Source organism: Lagopus leucura, unplaced genomic scaffold (assembly GCF_019238085.1).
Source record: "Lagopus leucura isolate 7727_CA_CO unplaced genomic scaffold, USGS_WTPT01 Super-Scaffold_100008, whole genome shotgun sequence".
Lineage (NCBI taxonomy): Eukaryota > Metazoa > Chordata > Aves > Galliformes > Phasianidae > Lagopus > Lagopus leucura.
In genome coordinates, this window is record NW_024962265.1 from 13,398,830 (window position 1) to 13,419,331 (window position 20,502).

Below are 20,502 nucleotides of genomic sequence, written 5' to 3' on the forward strand. Positions count from 1 at the left end.
GAAAGGCATTTATTTTCACAGTCAGATGACATCTGGGTTCCATCCATTATGAGAATATTCTTAAATACAAATGCTATTCAAGCTGTGACTTAGCACATGCAACACTTACGTAGCTGCAGATAGGGCAAAATATAAATTACAGAATATTTGTGTATCTGTGGCTAGCATATACCAACACTACGGAATACTTGGGAAAAAGAAGCCACCATTTTACAAGTAACAAACAAAGCAAACCTCAGCCCCCTCCCCAGTGCATTCAATCTTGGGTGTTCAATTACCTTCAAGGCAGTTGTGATCGCTTCCTCAGCAGCTGCTGGGAATGAGTTCTGATTGGTAACAACCTACAAAGGTTGAAGTAATTGTTAATAATAAATGTTAATAAACATTCACAATGGTTAGAAGCCACAACACTTAACTTCATACTGAAACATACTGAGTTATTTTTTGTAACATGTGCATTATATGTAATATCAAAAATGTTTTACACAGACAGAATTTTCAGTGCACCAATATTGGTTCCTCACTCTCAAATTTCCTATGGACTCTGTTGCTACTGCTACTTCAACTGAAATACAGCTGAAGGATTAAAAGTACTAGAATAAAATTAAGTGGTGTATTCTCTTGCTGCGAAGTATAGAATTTACAGAGAACTGTACAAGCAGCTCTACAGCAAACATTTGAAAGAAAGGTTATGTTCTTTCTCAGTACTGTAATTTGTATGTAATACTACATGTTGAATAGCTGATTATGTGCAGCTACAGTAAAATTCAAACTGAAAGTCAAGGAATGACCTGAGGAATATACAACCAATTTCCTTACAGTTATGAACATCTATGTAGTAGTATTTTTAAGCCAGATAAGTACTGAACTCAGACTGAATCATATCAAACTCCCTCCAACACTAAGGCACATGAGGTTTATTACTAAATACATCAGAGAAAGCAGACTTAAAAGTTAATCTACCATCTGCTTGCAAAATCCAAGCAAATTTTATAAGCTTTTTGGCCTTTTTAAACATTCTTGAAACATATCCACAGTCAGGAGTACTCATGATTCTGTTTCTGATCAGGCTAGGATTTAAACATGATTAACTAGAAGTGCCATTATATCTGTTTGTATTAATTTACAGAGGCTGTGTAACCACTGATATTACTGAGTCAGTAAACTGTAATTGTTCATAACTGAGCTGAATACGAAAAACATTTCCAGGCCAGACTTGGGTCACAGCAGCAATGCACAGAGATGCATGTGAAGTGCTGCTTTTCTTGATTTCCCCTTTTCCTTCTTCTTTTCTATTTGGCCACAAGTGTGGGAAAGCAGGGAAGGTCTCCTCAGAAAGATAAGCTCAGGCAGGGACAGATGCAGGCAAGGGCTATTGGGCTTACCAGCAGAAAAACAGAATTTTGTGATAAGAAAAAAACAATGGCTGTGAGATGTGCTTACTCTCTATAAAGACATCTTTCCTTTCTCTTTTAATATTGACAATTTATCACATAGCAGTGCTTAAAAGGGCCAACCAAGTCTTCAAAAGCTGTACAAATGTACAAGATGCAGTTATCAACCCCAAATCTGCCAATATTTGTTAGAGTTCTCACCAGCAAGTGGGGTGATATACACACAACACAGCAAAGAAATTTATATTATGGAAAGACAGGGAATATCCAAGGAAGCCTACCTTCAGAACTGCTTGGTGTAGTTTGTGTAGTGAATTAACTACAGCCACATTCCTTCTCTGTCCCTCTGTGAGAGGTCCAATCACCTGGCTGGCATCTCCTTGAGTAGACAGCTGCAGTGATTGCAGAAATGGTTAGAACACCATCAACTCTTTAACTCGTGCATCTCCTCTAACTTTTAGTTAACCAAACTTAGACTGTGGAAGAAAACCATAGTTCATTCCTCAGTCTCAATGTTCTTCCATTGAACTCACCTCAATTCATTTGATTTCCACCTTCGTTTAACACGAATAAGACAAGAGAAACAAACCAAGAAAGACAGTTGTCTCAGCTTCCAAAACCACAGCACTCAGACCCTTGCAGATACCCACTCCCTGCACATCTTAACCTTATAATCTAAGAATTTGAAATCACCTGTCCAAGGATGTGATATAAGCCAGCAGCAGCACAACTGCAAACAGTATATGAGCTTTCACACCTTGATTTTGTCAACTATTCGAGCATTTCCCTAAGACCTGTTCTTCTTCTAAAAGGTGGCTTACAGCTTTGTACATATTAATGATTTGTACTACATAAGTGAGCAGGAAAATAGAAATGCAAGGACTGCTACTCTTGCCCTTAAAAAGTTTTACTCACAAATCCTTCAGCAAAAGTGAGAAAACTAACGCTTCACTTTTAAACACTACTGTGTGCTTTTTATTACTACCACAGAAATCAAACTTCCAGGATGATACATAAACAGCAATTAAATCCAGAACAGTTCTGCAAGGATCCTGCAGTGTATATTTATAATTTCAAATAAAACAAATTGTAATTGGGAAACAACCAGAATTTTTCTTGTGCATAAAAAGCCAATGGAATACAAAGATCAACAAAATGCCATATGAATTTTAGAAGCATATCTCAATATTACAGCAAGAATAGCTATTAAAAGAAAGCTTTACTGGGATATAGCTATCTCACCAGGTATCCATATTTCAGGATACAAAGTTATCCTCCAGGAAACTCCTGAAGATGCCTACATCCAGAAGTCTCTCAGTAAAAACATACTTGACTCCTTAAACAAGTCATCAAGAAACTTTCATGATGTGCATCTTTACCAGTTGCAGGTTGTACAGAAAGCTCTGAAATACCAAATGCGTGGTAACAAAATTTGTTCAAGAAGAGGAACAAACACTGCCTGAAGATTTTCAAGGTATGCAAAACAAATTTTTGCTAGAGAAAGCCTATTCCTGTACATCCCATACCTTTCATTCAGCATAAACTCAGCCATCATGCAAATAAAGTTATCTACTGTTTGCCAGCACTGCTAATAATAGAAGTTTTAGACAAGTTCTCACAAGCACACATGAACACAGATTTATTCACAACACTAGAGTGACAGTATCAGTTCATTCAAATTTCTTCAAATTTAGGATTTATTTAAGCATAAACAGGTTTCTGAGGCCTTTGCAGAGGCAGAAGTCTTTTCTAACACATCTCTAATCGTTTGACATCAGAACGCATCTTTCGACTAGCTGATAAATAAATCATTTCAGCAGCTCCCTGCCTTCCTGATGAGATCAGCCATGTAAGCCATGTACAATTCTGTTTGCCTCCTACTATTTCAATTTGACAGACCTGACTGGTTTTAAGAATTCTGCTTCTCACACTCACAGCTTCCCAAATTAATAGCAAAACAGCTGTGCAAAGAAACACAACACCCTGTCCATGCAGCTGGCCACCTCACACAGCACACTGAGCTTTTCTCACACTTTTCTGAAGCACCGTACAGACTATTCAACTCAGCTGTTATTTTGCACATTTACAGCTATTACACATAAAAGACTCTATTAGGACAGTGGAATTTCACATTCTAGACACCTCAATTTCAGCTCCTTGGAGTCTATTGCAAAGGTCTCATAAGTTTTTTTTTTTAACTCATTATGAAATCATTAAACTATGTAACTTCTGCTGGTAAAAAAAAAGGCTGAACTGGTGAATAAAAATGGTAACAAGTACAAACACAAGCCTTCTGCAGAACAAGGAATTCTTGCATACAGGACTGGAGCACAACAGATTTACAGGCAAAATCAAAAAAAGCCTTAGAAGCATCCGATCCTTCTAAAATTATTTACAATATTAAATTCTCTTCAAATTAATCAGTTTAAACTTTGACAGCAAGATGTGTTGCTCCCCTGTGTATTTCAAAATGAAATCACTGGTCGGGAAAACACAACTGTGGGAAGCAGCAGTAGGTACTGGGCAGCCCGGACTCGCTGGCTTCCACAAGGTATGCCATCCTTCCAGCCACAGCTACAGCAGAATTTCACATGGCCCCTCCCTTCTCTTGCTGTAACCCCAACGATTTCTACGGTCTTGCCTTAAAATGGTTCTGTCTTGAGGTCTACCCAACAGTTCATGTATATACGCTTCACCAATGGCATATACTTGGATTTCAGGTATTTGATCACTATTCAGTGTATCCAGGTAGGAAAATAGTATCATTGTGTCTTCTCAGTCCCAACAAACTGTGCTTATGGCCCTTTTACCTTAGACACAAATCATCCTCGCTTTCTGTTTCATCATACTCAGTTTTACCAATGAATTAGACTCATCATTCTCATTTATACAGCAAGAACTCTTGGAGTGCTGTGCTGCATGTAGCTTATGCACTTTAGCACAGTGGTAATGCAACTCTTCCTCTGTTATCTGTCTGCTGGGGATTGCACTGTGTAAATAGGTTAAGTCAAATAAGTGTGACTAAGCCACAACTACTCGGCTGTAAGACACAATTCCTTTTGAAGAGAGCAGTGGAGTCAGCATTTGTTTTCTTTTAATCACTTATATTTATCCAAAACTGTAGAATGCCAGAAGGGTGAATTTATGCTAAATAGGAATTGGGAGACAGAAGAGGTGCCTTCATCCCAAATCAGAATTTATTTGGGGAAAGCAACAGCTAAAAAACAGTGTTGGGTTGGAAGATCAGATCCCATCTCCAGGGATCAATTGCCCTGGGAGTCAGGCTGGCTTGACTCTGCTAGCTGAAAACAAACTGAAAGGAACTATGCAGAAGCCAGACCTAAATGAGTTGCAACAAGGACTGTAAGAGTTCCACTTTTCTGTGTCTATCTTTAAACATTGCAATAGATTTCTTATTTTCACTTCAGTTGAGTGAACTCATTTCACTTTCACCTTTAAATGTGTTTACAACGATTTTGTGGGCATTAGCAAAGCACAGGTGCTCCATACCCCAGCAAGTGGCAATTCTAGGATAGGTAACACGTCAGTATTGGCTCCCTTTGCTAGCATGAAATACCAGCACAGTGGCAATATTAGGTACTAGTGAGAGAGAGAGGTCTCCACAAGCTAATATAGCAAGGGCTTTTGCTCCATGCATCACAAGGGCTGTGTCTCGTGGCACACTCAAGAACATGAAAATGAACTGCTGCTCTGCTGGGCATTTCAAGAAACCTCAAAGGATAACTGCTAGACTAAAATGAGGATGAAACACTGGAGGCATTGTCCTTTTGACATTCTCTAAGGCAGGAAGTTGGAATTTGCTCAGTGTAGCAGCTGGAAAAAGGAGGTTAGAAAACTTTCTTTTAAAAATCCAATTCAACATAATCTGAGGAGCAGCAATTTGGGTGATTTTTCATGAGAGACAGATGTGGCTATATTTTAGAGAAATTAGTTGGAAGGACCTCATCAAGGTATGTTGCAAGAGAAAGGCATAAACCATTTGTGCAGAGGAAGGACTCAAACCTGATGGTGGAAGCCATAAACTCAGTACCAGACTGAATGAGGGAGTGGAGTTCTGTGTTCAGTACCCGCTTATGTCCTACAGCACAGACACACAGCACTTCATTACTTAAAGCTTATGGATTAACATTTGGAAAAACACTTAAAGATAGGCCTAAGAGTACTTCTACCTAAAAGTCCTTTAAAGTGCACAAAATAAAGACTTGAATCTGAAAATGCTTGCAGAAAAACTACACCATAACTAAAGGACAATTTATACTTTATATTCTAAGTTATAAATCAATAAAAAGCTTTGTCTATCTTGAGATATGAATGAAGAGTCTTCTCAGCTGATTTTATCTATCTACAGCCAAAATGGTCATTCATAGATCCCTTTGAAACTAATGGCATAAAACAGACTCTTCTAGGGCACTGTCAATTTCATCCTAACATGTAAGTTTAAAATACAGTGGGCTTCCCCTCACCATTGATTATTAAGGGAATCCAGATCTGGTTTCAATGTTTGTATCTTCATTATAGGCAACTAAGTTACAGCAGGTGAATCTTCCCTACTGTTTTCTTGGTGACCGACTGAGGTGTTCTTTCTTAGTGAACTCAGAAATGAAACTTGGGAAACTGAAATACAGGAACTAGAAGTAAAGTGAACTAAGTTTGCTTTCTGTTATGGGCAACTTTTATAAACTCAGCTCACCATAAAACCCTTCTGACAGCGGTGTTGTAGAAGTTGTACACAGCTCTGCATGAAATAAATGTCTGGTAACATGGTATATATGCTAATACTGCATCTGAACACATTCTTTTTTGTGGGTGCTGAAGAACTGAGATAAGCAGTACATGGAAGTTCCTGCTGAAGTCAACTGCAACTCTAAGGAAATGCTTGCCCAGACCCAACTGTCAGGCTGTGTCTCAGCTGAGCTTCTGCCTCTGTTTTGTTTTCCTCTGGCACTTTATTTTTAATAGGGTTTCTAACGGAAATAAAGCTCAGTAGTGCAAGGTCTGCTCAGGTTCAGCAATATACAAATGAAATAGCTGACACATTTATTGAGTAGTTTACTGAACCCAAAATGACACTTGCAGACAGCTGATACCCAAAAAATTTGTCACAAGGAGGAACAAGCCAGCTGAAGGCCATCTGATTTGCTTCAGCCTCACATGGCAGAGAACTAAGCCATAACTTGGCACTGTGGTCTGATCTAATTCAGAATCACATGAAGCATTTTATTTCAGTTTGTAGCCTTCACTAATATGAACCCTACCATGATCCTCCTGCCTCCAGATTGCAGGTGGGAATCTAGAGCAACAGCAACAGATGCACGTGTACTGTCTAGGAAGAGATACTTGATTTGACAGCATGGATTTGATTTCACGTTAAGACATGTGCTATGATTTCTTTGGGGTAAATTCTTGTTTTCACCACAAATCACAGAAACACAGAATGGTTTAGGTTGGGAGGACCATAAAACTCACCCAGTCCCAACACCTTGCCATGGGCTGGGTTGGCACCCACCAGATCAGGCATCCAATGAAGCAGTGAATGTAGAATTCAGGTAAAAACAAAAGTAAAACTATCAATTCTCTTTTGGGTGATAAAAAATGCTGACTGAGGTGGGTATTTCTGTAGGAATGTTCCAACGTATTGATGCATTTTTCCTGTAATGTTTGTTTTTGATTGGAGGTGCCTAACCTCCTTTTTTGAAACAGGTGGCAGCTTTGAAGAGACGTTGATTTGCTGATTTGCTCTGCTACCATTCCCTTCACAGATAACACATTTTGTGAAAAAGCTCAGTATTACACCAAAAGTAACTGTGATCTTGTGCACATCCTTCACGACAGTTTTAGAAAACACCACTTATTTCATTTCTCTGTTCTAAAACAGCCTCAGCAAACCCACTCTTTAAGAGCAGGAAACAACACTGTAATTTAGGAGTACTGAGAAGATCTTAAATCAAAATAAGACTAAAGTAGAGCCCCTCAACAATGCGTTTGATCCAACTCTAGGATCACAAGACTAATATGTTTTGATAGCACAAATTGAACTCCAATTGTCAAGCTGACATTTTCAACAATAAATACATTCCTAATAGAGGCAGCTGATGTGGCCATAGCTCTGGCAGAAAGCAATCAATCCATCTGTTACTTGGCCTCCTGCCTGATCACAACAACTTATTATAAAACACAGAATCCATTTTCAGAGTCTCTGAGTCAACAGGGCTCGGCCCTGGGATTCCTCCCGTAAGTTACAAATAATTGGGATGATTTACTATTTAGTTCAATGTTCCCCACATGGCTAAAGGAGCCTTTTACAATCTCTTTCCACCTAAGAAAAACGGAAGATTACCAGAATCAGTTTGCTGGGTTTTTTTTCTGTAAAAATGTGACCCTGTTTAACAGCAAAATACATAATAATCAGAACTCCACTAGTGATGCCAGCTGATGTATTAGTACATAGAGAACAATTTGCAAAAAAATTAGAGACATAATTTAGAGGTTGGAAGTGTGAGATACAAATGAATTGAGGGAATGTGAGGTCCTTGATAAATGAGGATAAATTAAAATGAATGCCCCCTCTTTAAAAATAACCAATTAAAAATTAATAATAAATCATAAATAAGAACTTAAGTTCTTGAAATGACTTCTAGTTTTTTGAAGATGGAATATTTCAAGACATGAAGGGGGGAAATCACCTGTGAGTTCAGGCAAAAATGTCAAATAAGCATAAAAACATTTCTGTTGCACCCTCAGGACATTCTTGTAGCTTTTAGCATTTCTTTTTTCTTTTTTTTTTTTTTTCTTTTTTTTTTTTTTTTTTTTCCAGAAATATGGAAATTTTACATTTGAGGAATATAGGAAAGAAGCTCTTCAGCAAAGGCATTCAAAATCTTCCACAACAACTATTTTGGGAAGAAACTCGTGAAACTAACAGGAGAGGGACAGTTAAGTCCTTTATCAAAGAAAAATGACCCATCGTCATGCTCACACTAAACGTGCTAGAACAACAGTAACCATCAAGTTGCTCCCTAAGGGATATATTTTTCCCCCTTCTTTTTTAATATTCTAAAAGCCAGAAAAAGTTGAAGGAAAGCAGCAAATGGCCTTTCTGTGACAGAAATGACAGGGTTTATCTCCATGTTTTGAATCACAAGAGACAAAGGCAATGAACAAAATCATCAAAAGTGGTCCTTCAAAAATGAGATCCTTTAAACAACTTCACTTTCCAAAAGCTGCTGGCACTTATTCACCTAAAGCCAGTTTGTTGAAGGAATCTTAACAAATTGAAAAACCGAAAGCACTTGCAATCATTTGCCAACTGAAAATCCTGCTCCTCGCACTTGACATTTTTTCAAGACTCCAGTTTACCCAACTGCCAAACCCAAGTCTCCAGAGATTTCAGAGACAATGTGTTGGTCCTGATATCTCTGACTGTAACAGTTTACTAAATTTTCCATGCTTGCCAGAATAATGACTGAATGATTAATCACATTTCATGTTATCGCAACAGTTGTTGGTCCTAACAAAGTGGACTACTAAGAATGTACTTCCAGATGAGAACAGCATCCATCTATCTGCAAGACACAGAAAATCAGGAGGTTCAACATCATAGGATTCATCTATACATAGAAAGCATAATCAGTTTATTTAATTGCCATTTGCCATTTTTTGTATCCAGTCCACACATTAGCTGGGATTCTAATACTTCTACGCTGTGGAAATTTACAAAGGAGCTTAACGCTGTCAAACTCTAATTAGAGTTGCTCCATAATTATAAAATACAAAATACATTACAATGTTAACATTCTTTGAACTATTGCCAATCAATTGCCAAATAATAGAATTAACTTGGCAGGAGATGATTTAGAGCACAGTACAACAAAATGCAGTAAGGACTGTGCAGTCTTGCTCTTCTTCTACCTGTCAACAAAACTGCACAGTAGATTTAAAGAATTCTTCTAGCCTCCTTCCCAGCAAGATAAAATGAAGCACATAGTACTCTCAAAACCAGCCTTTTATGCTTGGATGATTTTCTCTGGAGTTTAGCCAGTATCACTTAACATCACACATTTGTTATGTGAGTCACGATCTAACCAGCAAAAGACAACATGAGAATGAAGAAAATGCTTCATGAAGTTATTTTTTAATGCAACTCTCCCCTCTAGATTTTTAATTCTTTTTTTTTTTTTTTTTTTTAATTTAAGTGTTTGGTTTGGTTTTTTGAAGTGCCTTATCAACTAGCTACTTCTAAATATTTTCAGGCCATTGTAAGTAGCTTCCTAATGAATGTCCATCTCCTTAAAAAGCTCTTTTGATCTTTCCATTAAAACAAAGGAGATCCTTAGCTGACCTCTAACCATTTTCAAATTAGACCCGCTGCCATCTCTTGGTTTTGTTATTTTGCTGTGAAATAGTAATCTTTTCTGAAATTATTTTAGTATATAATAGCCTCCTACATGTTCTATTTAAATACCTATTAATGAATTCCTTTAATGTGCCTAATTCTGAATTCATATTTTTATGTTCTCTCATTTAGATAGTACTGTTCCAAGTTTTTGAATGACAGTAACACCGTGTCTTCAAGGTACTAGTGTAAAACAATTAATACACATATTTCAAAGAGAAGTGGGGAAAACTTAGTCTTTTACATTACTTACACCAACTGACCTGTTATTTACAGAAAACCTTTCCCAAAGTGTCATTTCCCTATTGCTCCTGACTACTTGTGAGTTCATTACATTTCATACTTCCTCCCAAAGTTCACAATACTCGACACTTAGACAGGAGGACTAGATACATTTCCCTGGAACTGTCAGACAAATCTCATTGTTAGAATATGTCCTGAATAGTGTTTTACCACAAAAGAAAACTCACAATTCAATGTAACACCACCTAATATAAGATATAGATTAATTTTTGTAAAAACACACTAAGAAAATGACCATCAGAAATTTAGCACATGCCATTCCAGTCAGAACTCATCATACTTTTCAACTCAGAACCATCACAAGTCTCATAAATTTGATGGAGATTAAAGGTGGTGCAAAATTTGTAGCATATGAACAGTATCTTCACTTCACTGGAAGAATTTGATTCCAGACAGTGTCTGCTCTCTCCATCTCCTCCCTGTTCTCTCTTACTTCATTGAATTATTCAGTTAGTTAAATTTAGCTGTATCAAACTGGAGTGGGGGAGAGAGAAGAACGGGAAGTAAAGATACCTAAACCTTATAGTAAGGGCAGTAAACAGAGAAATAGCTCACATCAACTATAAGATTTTGTTAGTACAACACATTTAATTCAGAGACTTTGTACGAATTAAATGAGCAAAACAATTTTTTTTGTTTGTTTGTTTGTTTTTTTGGTATGAGGTACATTTTCCCTCAGGAATATATGTCAGTAAAGTCAGTCCAACAGGTGCTTTCCTCCATAAATGAGGTTCTAATCCTTTCCATTTCCCCAGGAGGAAAGCAGAATTATAGCCCTCCTACATCAACACCTTTCTTTCTCGCAATGTGTTATGGATATTTTTACTTTTGACAAGGCAGACAATGGAGAACTTTTTTAGTCTAGCCCCTTTCTGCCTTTTTGTAGAGAAACATTAAGTATAGACAGAGAGATTCAGAAAAAAAACCTTGTCTTCACGATTACTAAGAAAAGACTAAGATCCAGTCCTTCCCATTCAACTAGTTTATCCTTCCATTATTTCAATTTTTAAACCACATCTCACATTTCTACATTTCTCAACAATGTCAACGATTGCAGCAAGATGCTCCAATATAGTCTCTGGATCCTTATAACACACCTTAACCTTTTCAATTCTGGAAAAAAAAATAAGTCATTCATATTGCTTATAATCTAAATAACTCACTGAAAACAGCTTATGTAAATCTTCATTTCCCCAATCAAACGCGACAGACATTTTCTCTTCGACAAACGACATGAAAATTCCATGTAAATATGCTCCTTCTCTCTCAGTTCAGAGTTTAAGCTGAATTAAGTGTTGTTTCTCTATTCCACCTGCCCTTCTAGCATTTTCTGTCCTCATCCTCTTTACTGCAACAAGGTTTACAAACTAAGGAGAAACAACAACAAATTAGAGATTGTTTTTTAAAAGCATAAACAAAGAGCAGAGCACATTTCATTATAATCTCAGAAAGAAATTCTCAGGAAGATCTGTGAAGCCACTGAATGGCAGAATTCAGTTTTCAGAACTTCATCACCAAAGGCAAACTGCAGCCTATTTTATATTGACTACCATATATAAAATGCAGCATCAACCCACAAAGAAAGAAATCAAGGAAAAGATTAATCTGTGACAATATCATAAATAGTTATGATGATGAGAGGGATGTGCAGAAAGTTGTCATCTATTTTAAACGTCAATAATTACAAACTAGTTTATAAACATACTTCAAAGAAATGACCAGCTTTTTCACAGTAAATTTGAAAGAAATAAATTTTCTAGAGCAGTGTAAGAAGAATGCAGACAGTTTTCTCACAGTCTGACTCTGCAAACAAAAAAAAAACCAACTAATTCCAACCCATTCTAAATAGCTAGCGAGTGGATCAGAGGTATCTGATGGGGAGATGTCAGCATTGAATATTCAGTAGAAGTGGAAAATTGGAAATACCATTAGAAGTAACAGTACGAGATTAAGCCACTGAAGCAGCATTAAAGAACAGTATAGCAGCTGAGGATGTAAGTAAAGCAGAATTTGGAATCTTACACCTGCAAATGACAAGTTCAAATACAAACTGTGTTGAAGGACAATGAGAGATAAATTGTTTGGCTCAGTTTCAGCCTTAGTGGAAAGCAGGCATTTATTAAAATCTTTGCAGCATGTATCACTGACTTTCAATCTCTTGCAGTGAGAGTGGTGAGGCACTGGAACAGGTTGCTCAGAGAGGTGGTGGATGCCCTGTTCCTGGAGATCTTCAAGGTGAGGCTGGATCAGGCTCTGGACAATTTGATCTAGCTGTGCTGTCCCTGTTCATTGCAGGGCAGTTGGACTAGATGACCTTTAAAGGTCCATTCCAGTTCTAAAGATTCTGTGATTCTATTAATCTTATCTGAAGCCTCAGGAAGAAAGCCTGTGATAGAAAGGATCCGAGAGAAGAGAAATTCAACTTTAAAATGATCCCTATAGAGTACAGATAGAACACAATGATGGGATAATGCACTGAGCCATACAATTTTTGTGGGTATACTAAAAATAATTTAAGAACAACTGCAGCAAAGCTGACTTTTCATTATATATATTTTGATGCTAATCTTATGTAATGCATTTGGTGCTGATCAGCATGACAAAGATCAGTGCTCTAAAAATATCTGAGCATGACAGACAGATGGATGCTACTCAGCCTATATATCAATCCATTACATTCACTAAAAATAGGACACTGCATTACAGAAGGCATTGGTTGCACTGGCGCACAAGAAGGTGTTATCTCAGCTGGTTCAAAGAAAGATTTGGCTACCAAAAGAAACTGGTGAACTCCTGAACACTGAGAAAACCTAACATCCAAGAGCTTCCTAGCGCACAGCCAGCAATACGTGGAGCTGCAAACCAGCTATACCACCACTGATACGTGCTCTTTTCAAGGGCTAAGAAGCTGGAAGAAACAGCAAATGCTATATGAAAATCAGTCATGTACGGCTGACAAGCATCACCGACAGAAAAACATGTTGAGGAAAGAATATCTTTTGAAGCTCTGGCGTTTTAAGAAAATCTTAAGACCAGAAATGTTCCTGAAGAATAAACCAGCATCTCCCAACTTCTGCCTCAGAGATTTATTTACATCAGAAGCATGAAAGCATGAATTCCAGATGCAAGTAAAAATTACCCCAATCTGTCAGCATTTTAAGCTTCCTCTTGAACAGATTTCGCATGCCGCTCTCTTTCGATCTCATTCACATCTTGGCTACATTCACAGCAATAAATTAAACAGCATTAGGAAAGGTTCCTGGACTGTGCACATGATCATCTCCACTGCTGAACTGCTGGGACATTCCTTAGCAAGTGTTTGGCCTAAGCGACTATTCTCCCAGCTGATCTCCAGAGATGGATCACAGCTTCACATTGCAGAGATTATGCCCAGAAGGACTGTGGCAGGCAGCCACTGTGTTTGGAGGAGAGCCCTCACCAGTCCCGAGGCAGCCTGCTTTCTACCAGCTGGCCTCAGGGCCCAGGCACATCCCAGTGGTTGGGATAGATGTCACTATTCCATCCCATGCCAGGGACGTAGGAAGTTCACAGCTAGGAGAGCAAAGCAGGTCCTGAGTGTCAGTCAGAAGTCTTTGCTAACCTTGGATTCTTGACAGAGCGACAGATATTAACATAAACATCAGAACAACAGCATGGAACAATTTAATACACAGCCTTTCTGTAGCAAAAACAGACACGTTCTGCTGATCTTTGAAGTGAGGCCAGCACTAACCAGAACAAGCCTCAGTGATATAAGTTTGCCTTCAAACAGATGAGACCAAGCTCATTTACTTATTCATTGCTCTGAGGTCAGTCAGATGCATTTCTTTCCACATCTATACTCTGTGGGGACAAGCAGTGAGTGATTGGGATTTCTGTTCTCTGAAGGAGGGGTTAAAATGACAATAAATTGTTATATTTTTGTGTTTCTCATCCTCTCTATTGGTATTTTCTTTCTTAAAAAATAATGCAGTAAGAACACCTGTGATCAAAAACATGTTACTCATAATTACGATGGATAATAATACTTTCTACACTAACACAGTTCCAATTACAATCTTAAGCACCAGTTAAGTGAAAGGGAGATCTCAGTAAACACTCAACAGATAAAGTTTAGATATAGTGTCTATTAATTTTACTCATGGAATTTTTGTGTTGGAGTTGATTCACATTTAAACATTAGTCCAAGCAAGTATTTTTAAAATATGTGAACAAACAACGCAAGGCTAATTCAAGGTTTCCCTGTTACTTCCCAAGAATCTTTCTGTACTACCATATTACTGCTCATATTACTGCTCTAGCACTCTGCCACTGGTGCACAGTCTAAAACCATATACAACGTTACATAACTCAGATATTTACTTAAGTAAATGTAAATGAATCTCCATATACTACTGTGATCCCAAATAGTGAGAAACAGCCTGCCCACTCTTCATCACACGTGTCAGCTGATGCTGACTTTTCCCTGAAAACAAGCCAGAATTTCAATGCCTAATTCTCCAAAAAAAAAAAAAAAAAAAAAAAAATCCAGACAAATATACTTGTGCACTGAGTGCTCAGTAGTCCATTGCCTCTGGGATCAGAATGCCAAGTTCTTACTTTGTGTTTTGGCACGTTCACTACTAGAGGTTTTTAATACATGGATCAATGTCCCGCCCTTGAAAACATGTAACAATTTGAACTTCAGTGTGGGTACTCTACTTTTTGAGACACTCACGTCTTCTCTTTAATCTCTGAATTCACTTCTATTCCTGGGTCTTCAGCATTTTTCCTTTGAAATGTATAAAATACACCAAATACCATCTTGTTTTTGTACGAAGCTCAGGGGAAGAATTCTTTTAAATGCCAGGAAGTACTGTAAATTCTCTTCTCTACAGCTGAAAAATATTCAGGTAGCTTACACTAGGCAAACCTGTTAATCAGAAAATCCCACACTCGCTGCCTAGGGTAAAATCCTGAGCAGATGCCAAGCACCTCCCATAAGCTGTGAGCAAAGGATAGATTTGTAGCTCTCCCAGAGCACTGCACACAAGCTGTAGTTTGGGCCTCCACATCATTCATAACTTTTGTAAGATATACGACACAAGTCCAACCTTATTTAGTTAAGAGAATTTAAAAAAATATTCAAATTCCGTATTTCCTTCCTCCCTCATTACACCCACTCTCCTTTTCCATCTTTTGAGTGCTTCGCCTTTATAATTGCTTGCAAGTCTGACAGTGGGGAAGATCTCCATTAAGTCATCTGCCTGCAGCCTCTTGTCTCTTGGAAAGATCCCTTTTTTGGACAATCTGTTAAAATTTATAATTCCATAAAATACAAACATTCCATATTTAGGAACTTTGTTCCAATTACAGGAAATCACAGCTCCCACTGACTATCTACCCTAGCCATAGGATAAATCTGCCTAGTGTAATGTGATCATACAGGTTCCTGCTTTGTCTGTAAACAACCAGACCTGACCTTGCTCTGTTTGTGCTCCAAGCTGAATGAGAAAGTTGTGCTTGGCCTGAGCTGGTCACCCTGGCTTGAAGTGAAGCTGTCCTGGGAGCACAGCAGAGTGAGCTAGTGTTTGCCTAAACCTAAAGCACACCATTACATGTAAAAGTGATTTTTAAGACAGTTTGATCCTCCAAATGCTAGCATAATCACTCCCACCTGCTACAAAAAGCAAGTGGGCAGCCTGATTTTTACAATTCTGCCTCTGACAACTGCCCTTTGCTTGTTTAATGGTCAAAAGACACCAGCCCCCTTGTCTCTGGCATTTAAGCCTTATGGTAGTAGGTGGCATGGCAAGGCAACCTCCACAACACTGACAGCAAGAGAAGGACTGCTGTGGAACTCTGACTGCAATTACTAAAGACAGTCTGATAGGATGGCTGTAGCTCTGGTGAACAAACCACTAAGAAGCCTTCAGGTTTAAGAAGTAGGCGAACTGCATCTTCTCTAAACAACTGCATTGTCATGTTCACAGCGCAACACATTCCATCTCGGTGCACTTGGTGGGTGTGTTAGTGTATTTCAATCCACCCACATGCAAAACTGAACAAAAATAGCACAAAAGAACATACAGTACTTACATTTCCACTCATAATACATAAGATAACTGAAATAATCATTCAAAAGGCAGAAAGAATGCAACAAAAAAAGACAACAGTAAATATTACTTGAAATAGTCCTGCACTGGGAAGGGAATAGACTAGATGTCCAAACAGGTCTCTGCCATCTCAATGAAGACAAAGGATATTAGAATTTATTTTTCTGCTTGTTGGCCAAAGTACCAATCTTGTAAACTCCCAGAGCTTTTAGTTCTCAATGTTTCATGACTTGTCTCTGCAAGACATCCAGTTCTAAGGATTAGTAAGAGAAATAATACATCCCTATCAGCAGTCAAACCAAAACACAGTGATTGCGAAATTGCAACAAAAAGATTTCCATTCAAAATTCAGCTCAGTAAATGATAAAATTACAGCTAGTAAGTTAGGGAAATGTAGTTTTGTCTTTACTTCCAATCAAAAAGTGACTATCATTTTCATTTTTATATACATAAAAGAACAATCTAAGAAGCACACTGGGAGAAAGAATGACAAAAAAACAGAAACTCAAAGATTTAAAAGACTCCTGAAATCAATCACCTCTCTTTGCCAAAAATAGACAACCAAAATCTTCTTGGTCACAAAGCATTACTGCAGATTATCACCCTTGAGCAATAGTCTTCAAAGTGGCATGCGTGCACCACAGGATTTATGCAAGATGACGGGATGGAGAAGAAAATATTGAAACTTCAATAGTACACGTAGGGTGGATTCTACAGGAACCCACAAGAAAAGATGCTATGCTGTACCTCACCGAGGAGGGGCTGGTGAGTAATGTGAAGCTCAAGGTCAGTGTTGGCTGTACTGACCACAAAATGGTGGAGTTCAAGATCCTTAGGGCGTCAAAGAGAGCACACAGCAAACTTGCTACTCTGGACTTCAGGTGAGCAGACTTCGACCTCTTCAGGGAACTAACTGCTTGACAGGGCGATATAAGAAAAGAGGGGCCCAAGAAAGCTGGTAAGTATTTAAGGACCATATGCTCCAAGCCCACAAGCAGCACGTCCTAAGAAAAAGGAAGGCAGATAAGAATACCAGGAATACCTCTGTGGATCAGCAAGGAGCTCCAGGACTTAATTAAGTGCAAAAATAAAGTCTATAAGGAGCGGAAGCAGGAATGTGTTACCTGGGAGAACTACAAAGAAGTTGTCTAAGCAGCCAGGGATCAGATTAGGAAAGCTAAAAACCAGACAGAGTTAAATCTAGGCAGGGACATAAACAAGAAGAAATTCTACGGGTATATCAATGATAAAAAGAAGGCCAGGGAAGATGTGGGCCCTCTCTGGAAGGAAACTGGAGCCCTAGTCAAGAGGGATATGGAGAAAGCTCAGGTGCTCAATGACTTCTTTGCCTCAATCTTCACTGGCAAGGGCTCTCCACACTGCCCAAGTTGCAGAAAGCAACAATAAGAACTTGGAAGATTTGTCTGTTGTTAGTGAAGATCAGGTTCGAGACCATCTAAAGAACCTGAAGGTGCACAAGTCCATAGGATCTGATGAGATCTCCACGGGTTCTGAGGGAACTGGTGGATGAAGATGCCAAGTCACCATATTTGAAAGGTCATGGCAGTCTGCTCAAGTTCCCACTGGTGCGAAAAGGGGAAACATAACCCTCATTTTCAAGAAGGCTGTGAATGCCCCCTCCTTAGAAGCATTCAAGGACAGGCTGGATGGGGCTGTGAGAAACCTGGTTTAGTGGGAAATGTCCCTGCATGTAGCAGAGGGGTTGGAACTAGACAATCTTAAAGGTCCCTTCCTATCCAAAACATTCTATGATTCTATGTATATAATTTATACATATAACAGTAATGCACATTCAAAAAGTTTCTTCTGGTTACAGTACATGACAAAAAACATCTGGAGAACATTACCCTTGAGATTCCCAACATGCAATTACTGCTGCCATTTCAAAGCTACCTAATGAAGACGCTGGTAAGATACAAGCTCTCTTTTCTGTCTCTTCTCAACTACAAATTACATAAATGGGTCAAAATCTAAGAGGCAGATTTGCGAGCTCTGATCTTTTGTTAAGCAGCACAGATTCATAAAAAGAAAAAAAAAAAAAGGAAATTACTCAACTACTTCTTTGTTTTCAGGAAATGCAACTTAGAAGTTTCTCGTAAATCTCTCCCCTCCATTTGTACTTACTGTCAGTATCTGATGAAACATTTGATTTCCCTTATGTGGCCAGATAAACATGACAATTTACTCCATGCGCCAACAAAGATGGTAACTTAGGGTATTTGCAAACTGGAATAATGAACCCCCTTAAAAACTCTTAAAGAGAAAATTTAGTGGGTATTTCTTTGTTTGCTTGTTTTTTAAGTTAGGGAGCCCTTACTTGTACAAACAAATAGTTAACAGATAAAATCTGCCTCCATAAGCAGTCGGTATGTTATAAAGTATGGAATGGATTACAATGTGCAAATTCAGAAGAAGAAGATTTCATTCTTATCCAAAATACAAGATCAGGTTTTTTAATATCTTTTCTGATCGGGAACGATAAGGACATGGAAATGCTGACTGAACAGAAATCTGTAACGTCTGTAATAATTACAAGAATGCTTGGGCTGTGTGATCTAGGAAAATGTGAACAAGAAGACACAAAATAATGATGAAATAGAGAAAATACACCAATCACTCTTCCTCAGCATCACCTAACAAAACACAGGATGGGTGAGGAGGTTAAAAGTTAATAGCTTTACATATATTTTTTAATTAATGCTACGTGTAATTGTACCTTCAAACTATGCATTATAAGAACATCTGTAATTACGCTGAGTGAAACAAGTACAATAACTTTGAATATGTCATGGCACACAACATCAGGCATTGACAAAGGGTTAACTAAGTTACAGATTCACCCAGCAACAGAATAAATCTACCTACTGCTCACAAGTAGTTATTTATATCTTCTTTGAAATCATTTGAACCGGTGAATACAAGAATAGGTTTGAGGCACAGCAACAGCTGGTGAGAGGAAACAGGAAAACCAAAAGCCAGCAGTGTACAGACTCATGAGCAATGGAAATAGACATTTTGGATTCATTGGAAAATATCTTTTGTTCTTGTTTTTATTTTAATTCTGCATGTCCATACTGCAATATGCTGCTATTACTCAAAGCTAAAATTCTGAATAATACTTTTCTTTTTACTTATTCTATCTAAAGTTAGCTAAAGAATCAGTGATAAAGTCTTAGTAAAATGTATCTTTTTTTTCTGAAATAATTATTTCATCTAGAAGGAACTGAAAGAATAGCAACCTGATATCAGTCTGTTTGCAGTTTTAGAACTTCACATTTATTTAACATTCTCACCATTCAAATCTACCTACAGCATCCTGCCAACAAGATTAAAACAATTTAAAAAATCCTAATGATTCTTAAAAGTACCCTTCTATCTTTCTTTGTGGAGAATTCTGATATTTTTTTCGTTTTGTTTTGTTTTGTCTACTTTTGATTTGCAAGATGACTTTGTTGTGAATTCCTCCATGAAACTCAATTTCCATCTTTAGCACTGGTAGACTATAGCTATCAGAAATCAGGCATCAGAACAGAAATGTTAAATGGTCACCCTTCTGAGCTTTAGAAAGCTAACATTGTAAACTGGATTGCAAGACTGAATGAAGATTGCATTCTTGGCTACACCACAAAAGTGTAATGAAAAAGTGGTGTCTGACATAGCTCCTGTTCTACACATGGTGAACATTTCAGGCTCAATCTGTCTGCTCAAAAATAGGCACAAAAAAGCATTTAGATGTTCTAGACTATATCCCACAGGGCTGGCAAGCATGATGTAGGACATGTGAGAGATGCTCTTCTGGAAAGGCAGCTGGAGGCCAGGGAAGGTATTTTAGTATTTTACAGATGACACCATACACTTTGGCACTGCGTTAAGCCCTTCCTGTTTCTTAAGATATATATCAGTAAGGAAATTAAAAATTGCAAAAACAAAACACAACAAAACAACCCCCACCCCCCAAAAGTAGCAGTGCAATACACAGTTTGTATTGTTTTACAGTTTGCAGGTACATCCTTGAAGGATTTTCATTCTGTCAGTTTGACTAATCCTGTCTCTTGATTTTTCAGTTTCAAGTGTTATTTTCACTCAAATTCAAGTAGTTCAAGGCCTGAGATTCCCTCCTAACTCCTACATTATTTTAGTTACAGTCAGCTAGCACAAAGCCACAAATCACATATTTTTCAGCTTACTTCCACAAATCCTTTTCCTTAGGGCTTCTTAAGAAATTGCTAGCTGGCTGATCACAGAATGATGCACGCTCCTGAACAAGCCACCGGCC

At 38.0% G+C, this 20,502-nt stretch overlaps 1 protein-coding gene across 1 annotated transcript in view; it reads right to left on the bottom strand.

Annotated features, from left to right (window-relative positions):
- COG5 (component of oligomeric golgi complex 5) overlaps positions 1–20,502 on the bottom strand; it is a 180,141-nt gene that overhangs the window by 22,132 nt on the left and 137,507 nt on the right. The window contains exons 15-16 of the mRNA XM_042872950.1: positions 1,676–1,786; positions 279–341 (exon numbers count right to left, since the gene is read on the bottom strand). Of these exons, the coding sequence (XP_042728884.1) occupies positions 279–341; positions 1,676–1,786 (174 nt within the window). The remainder of the gene's footprint in view (positions 1–278; positions 342–1,675; positions 1,787–20,502) is intronic.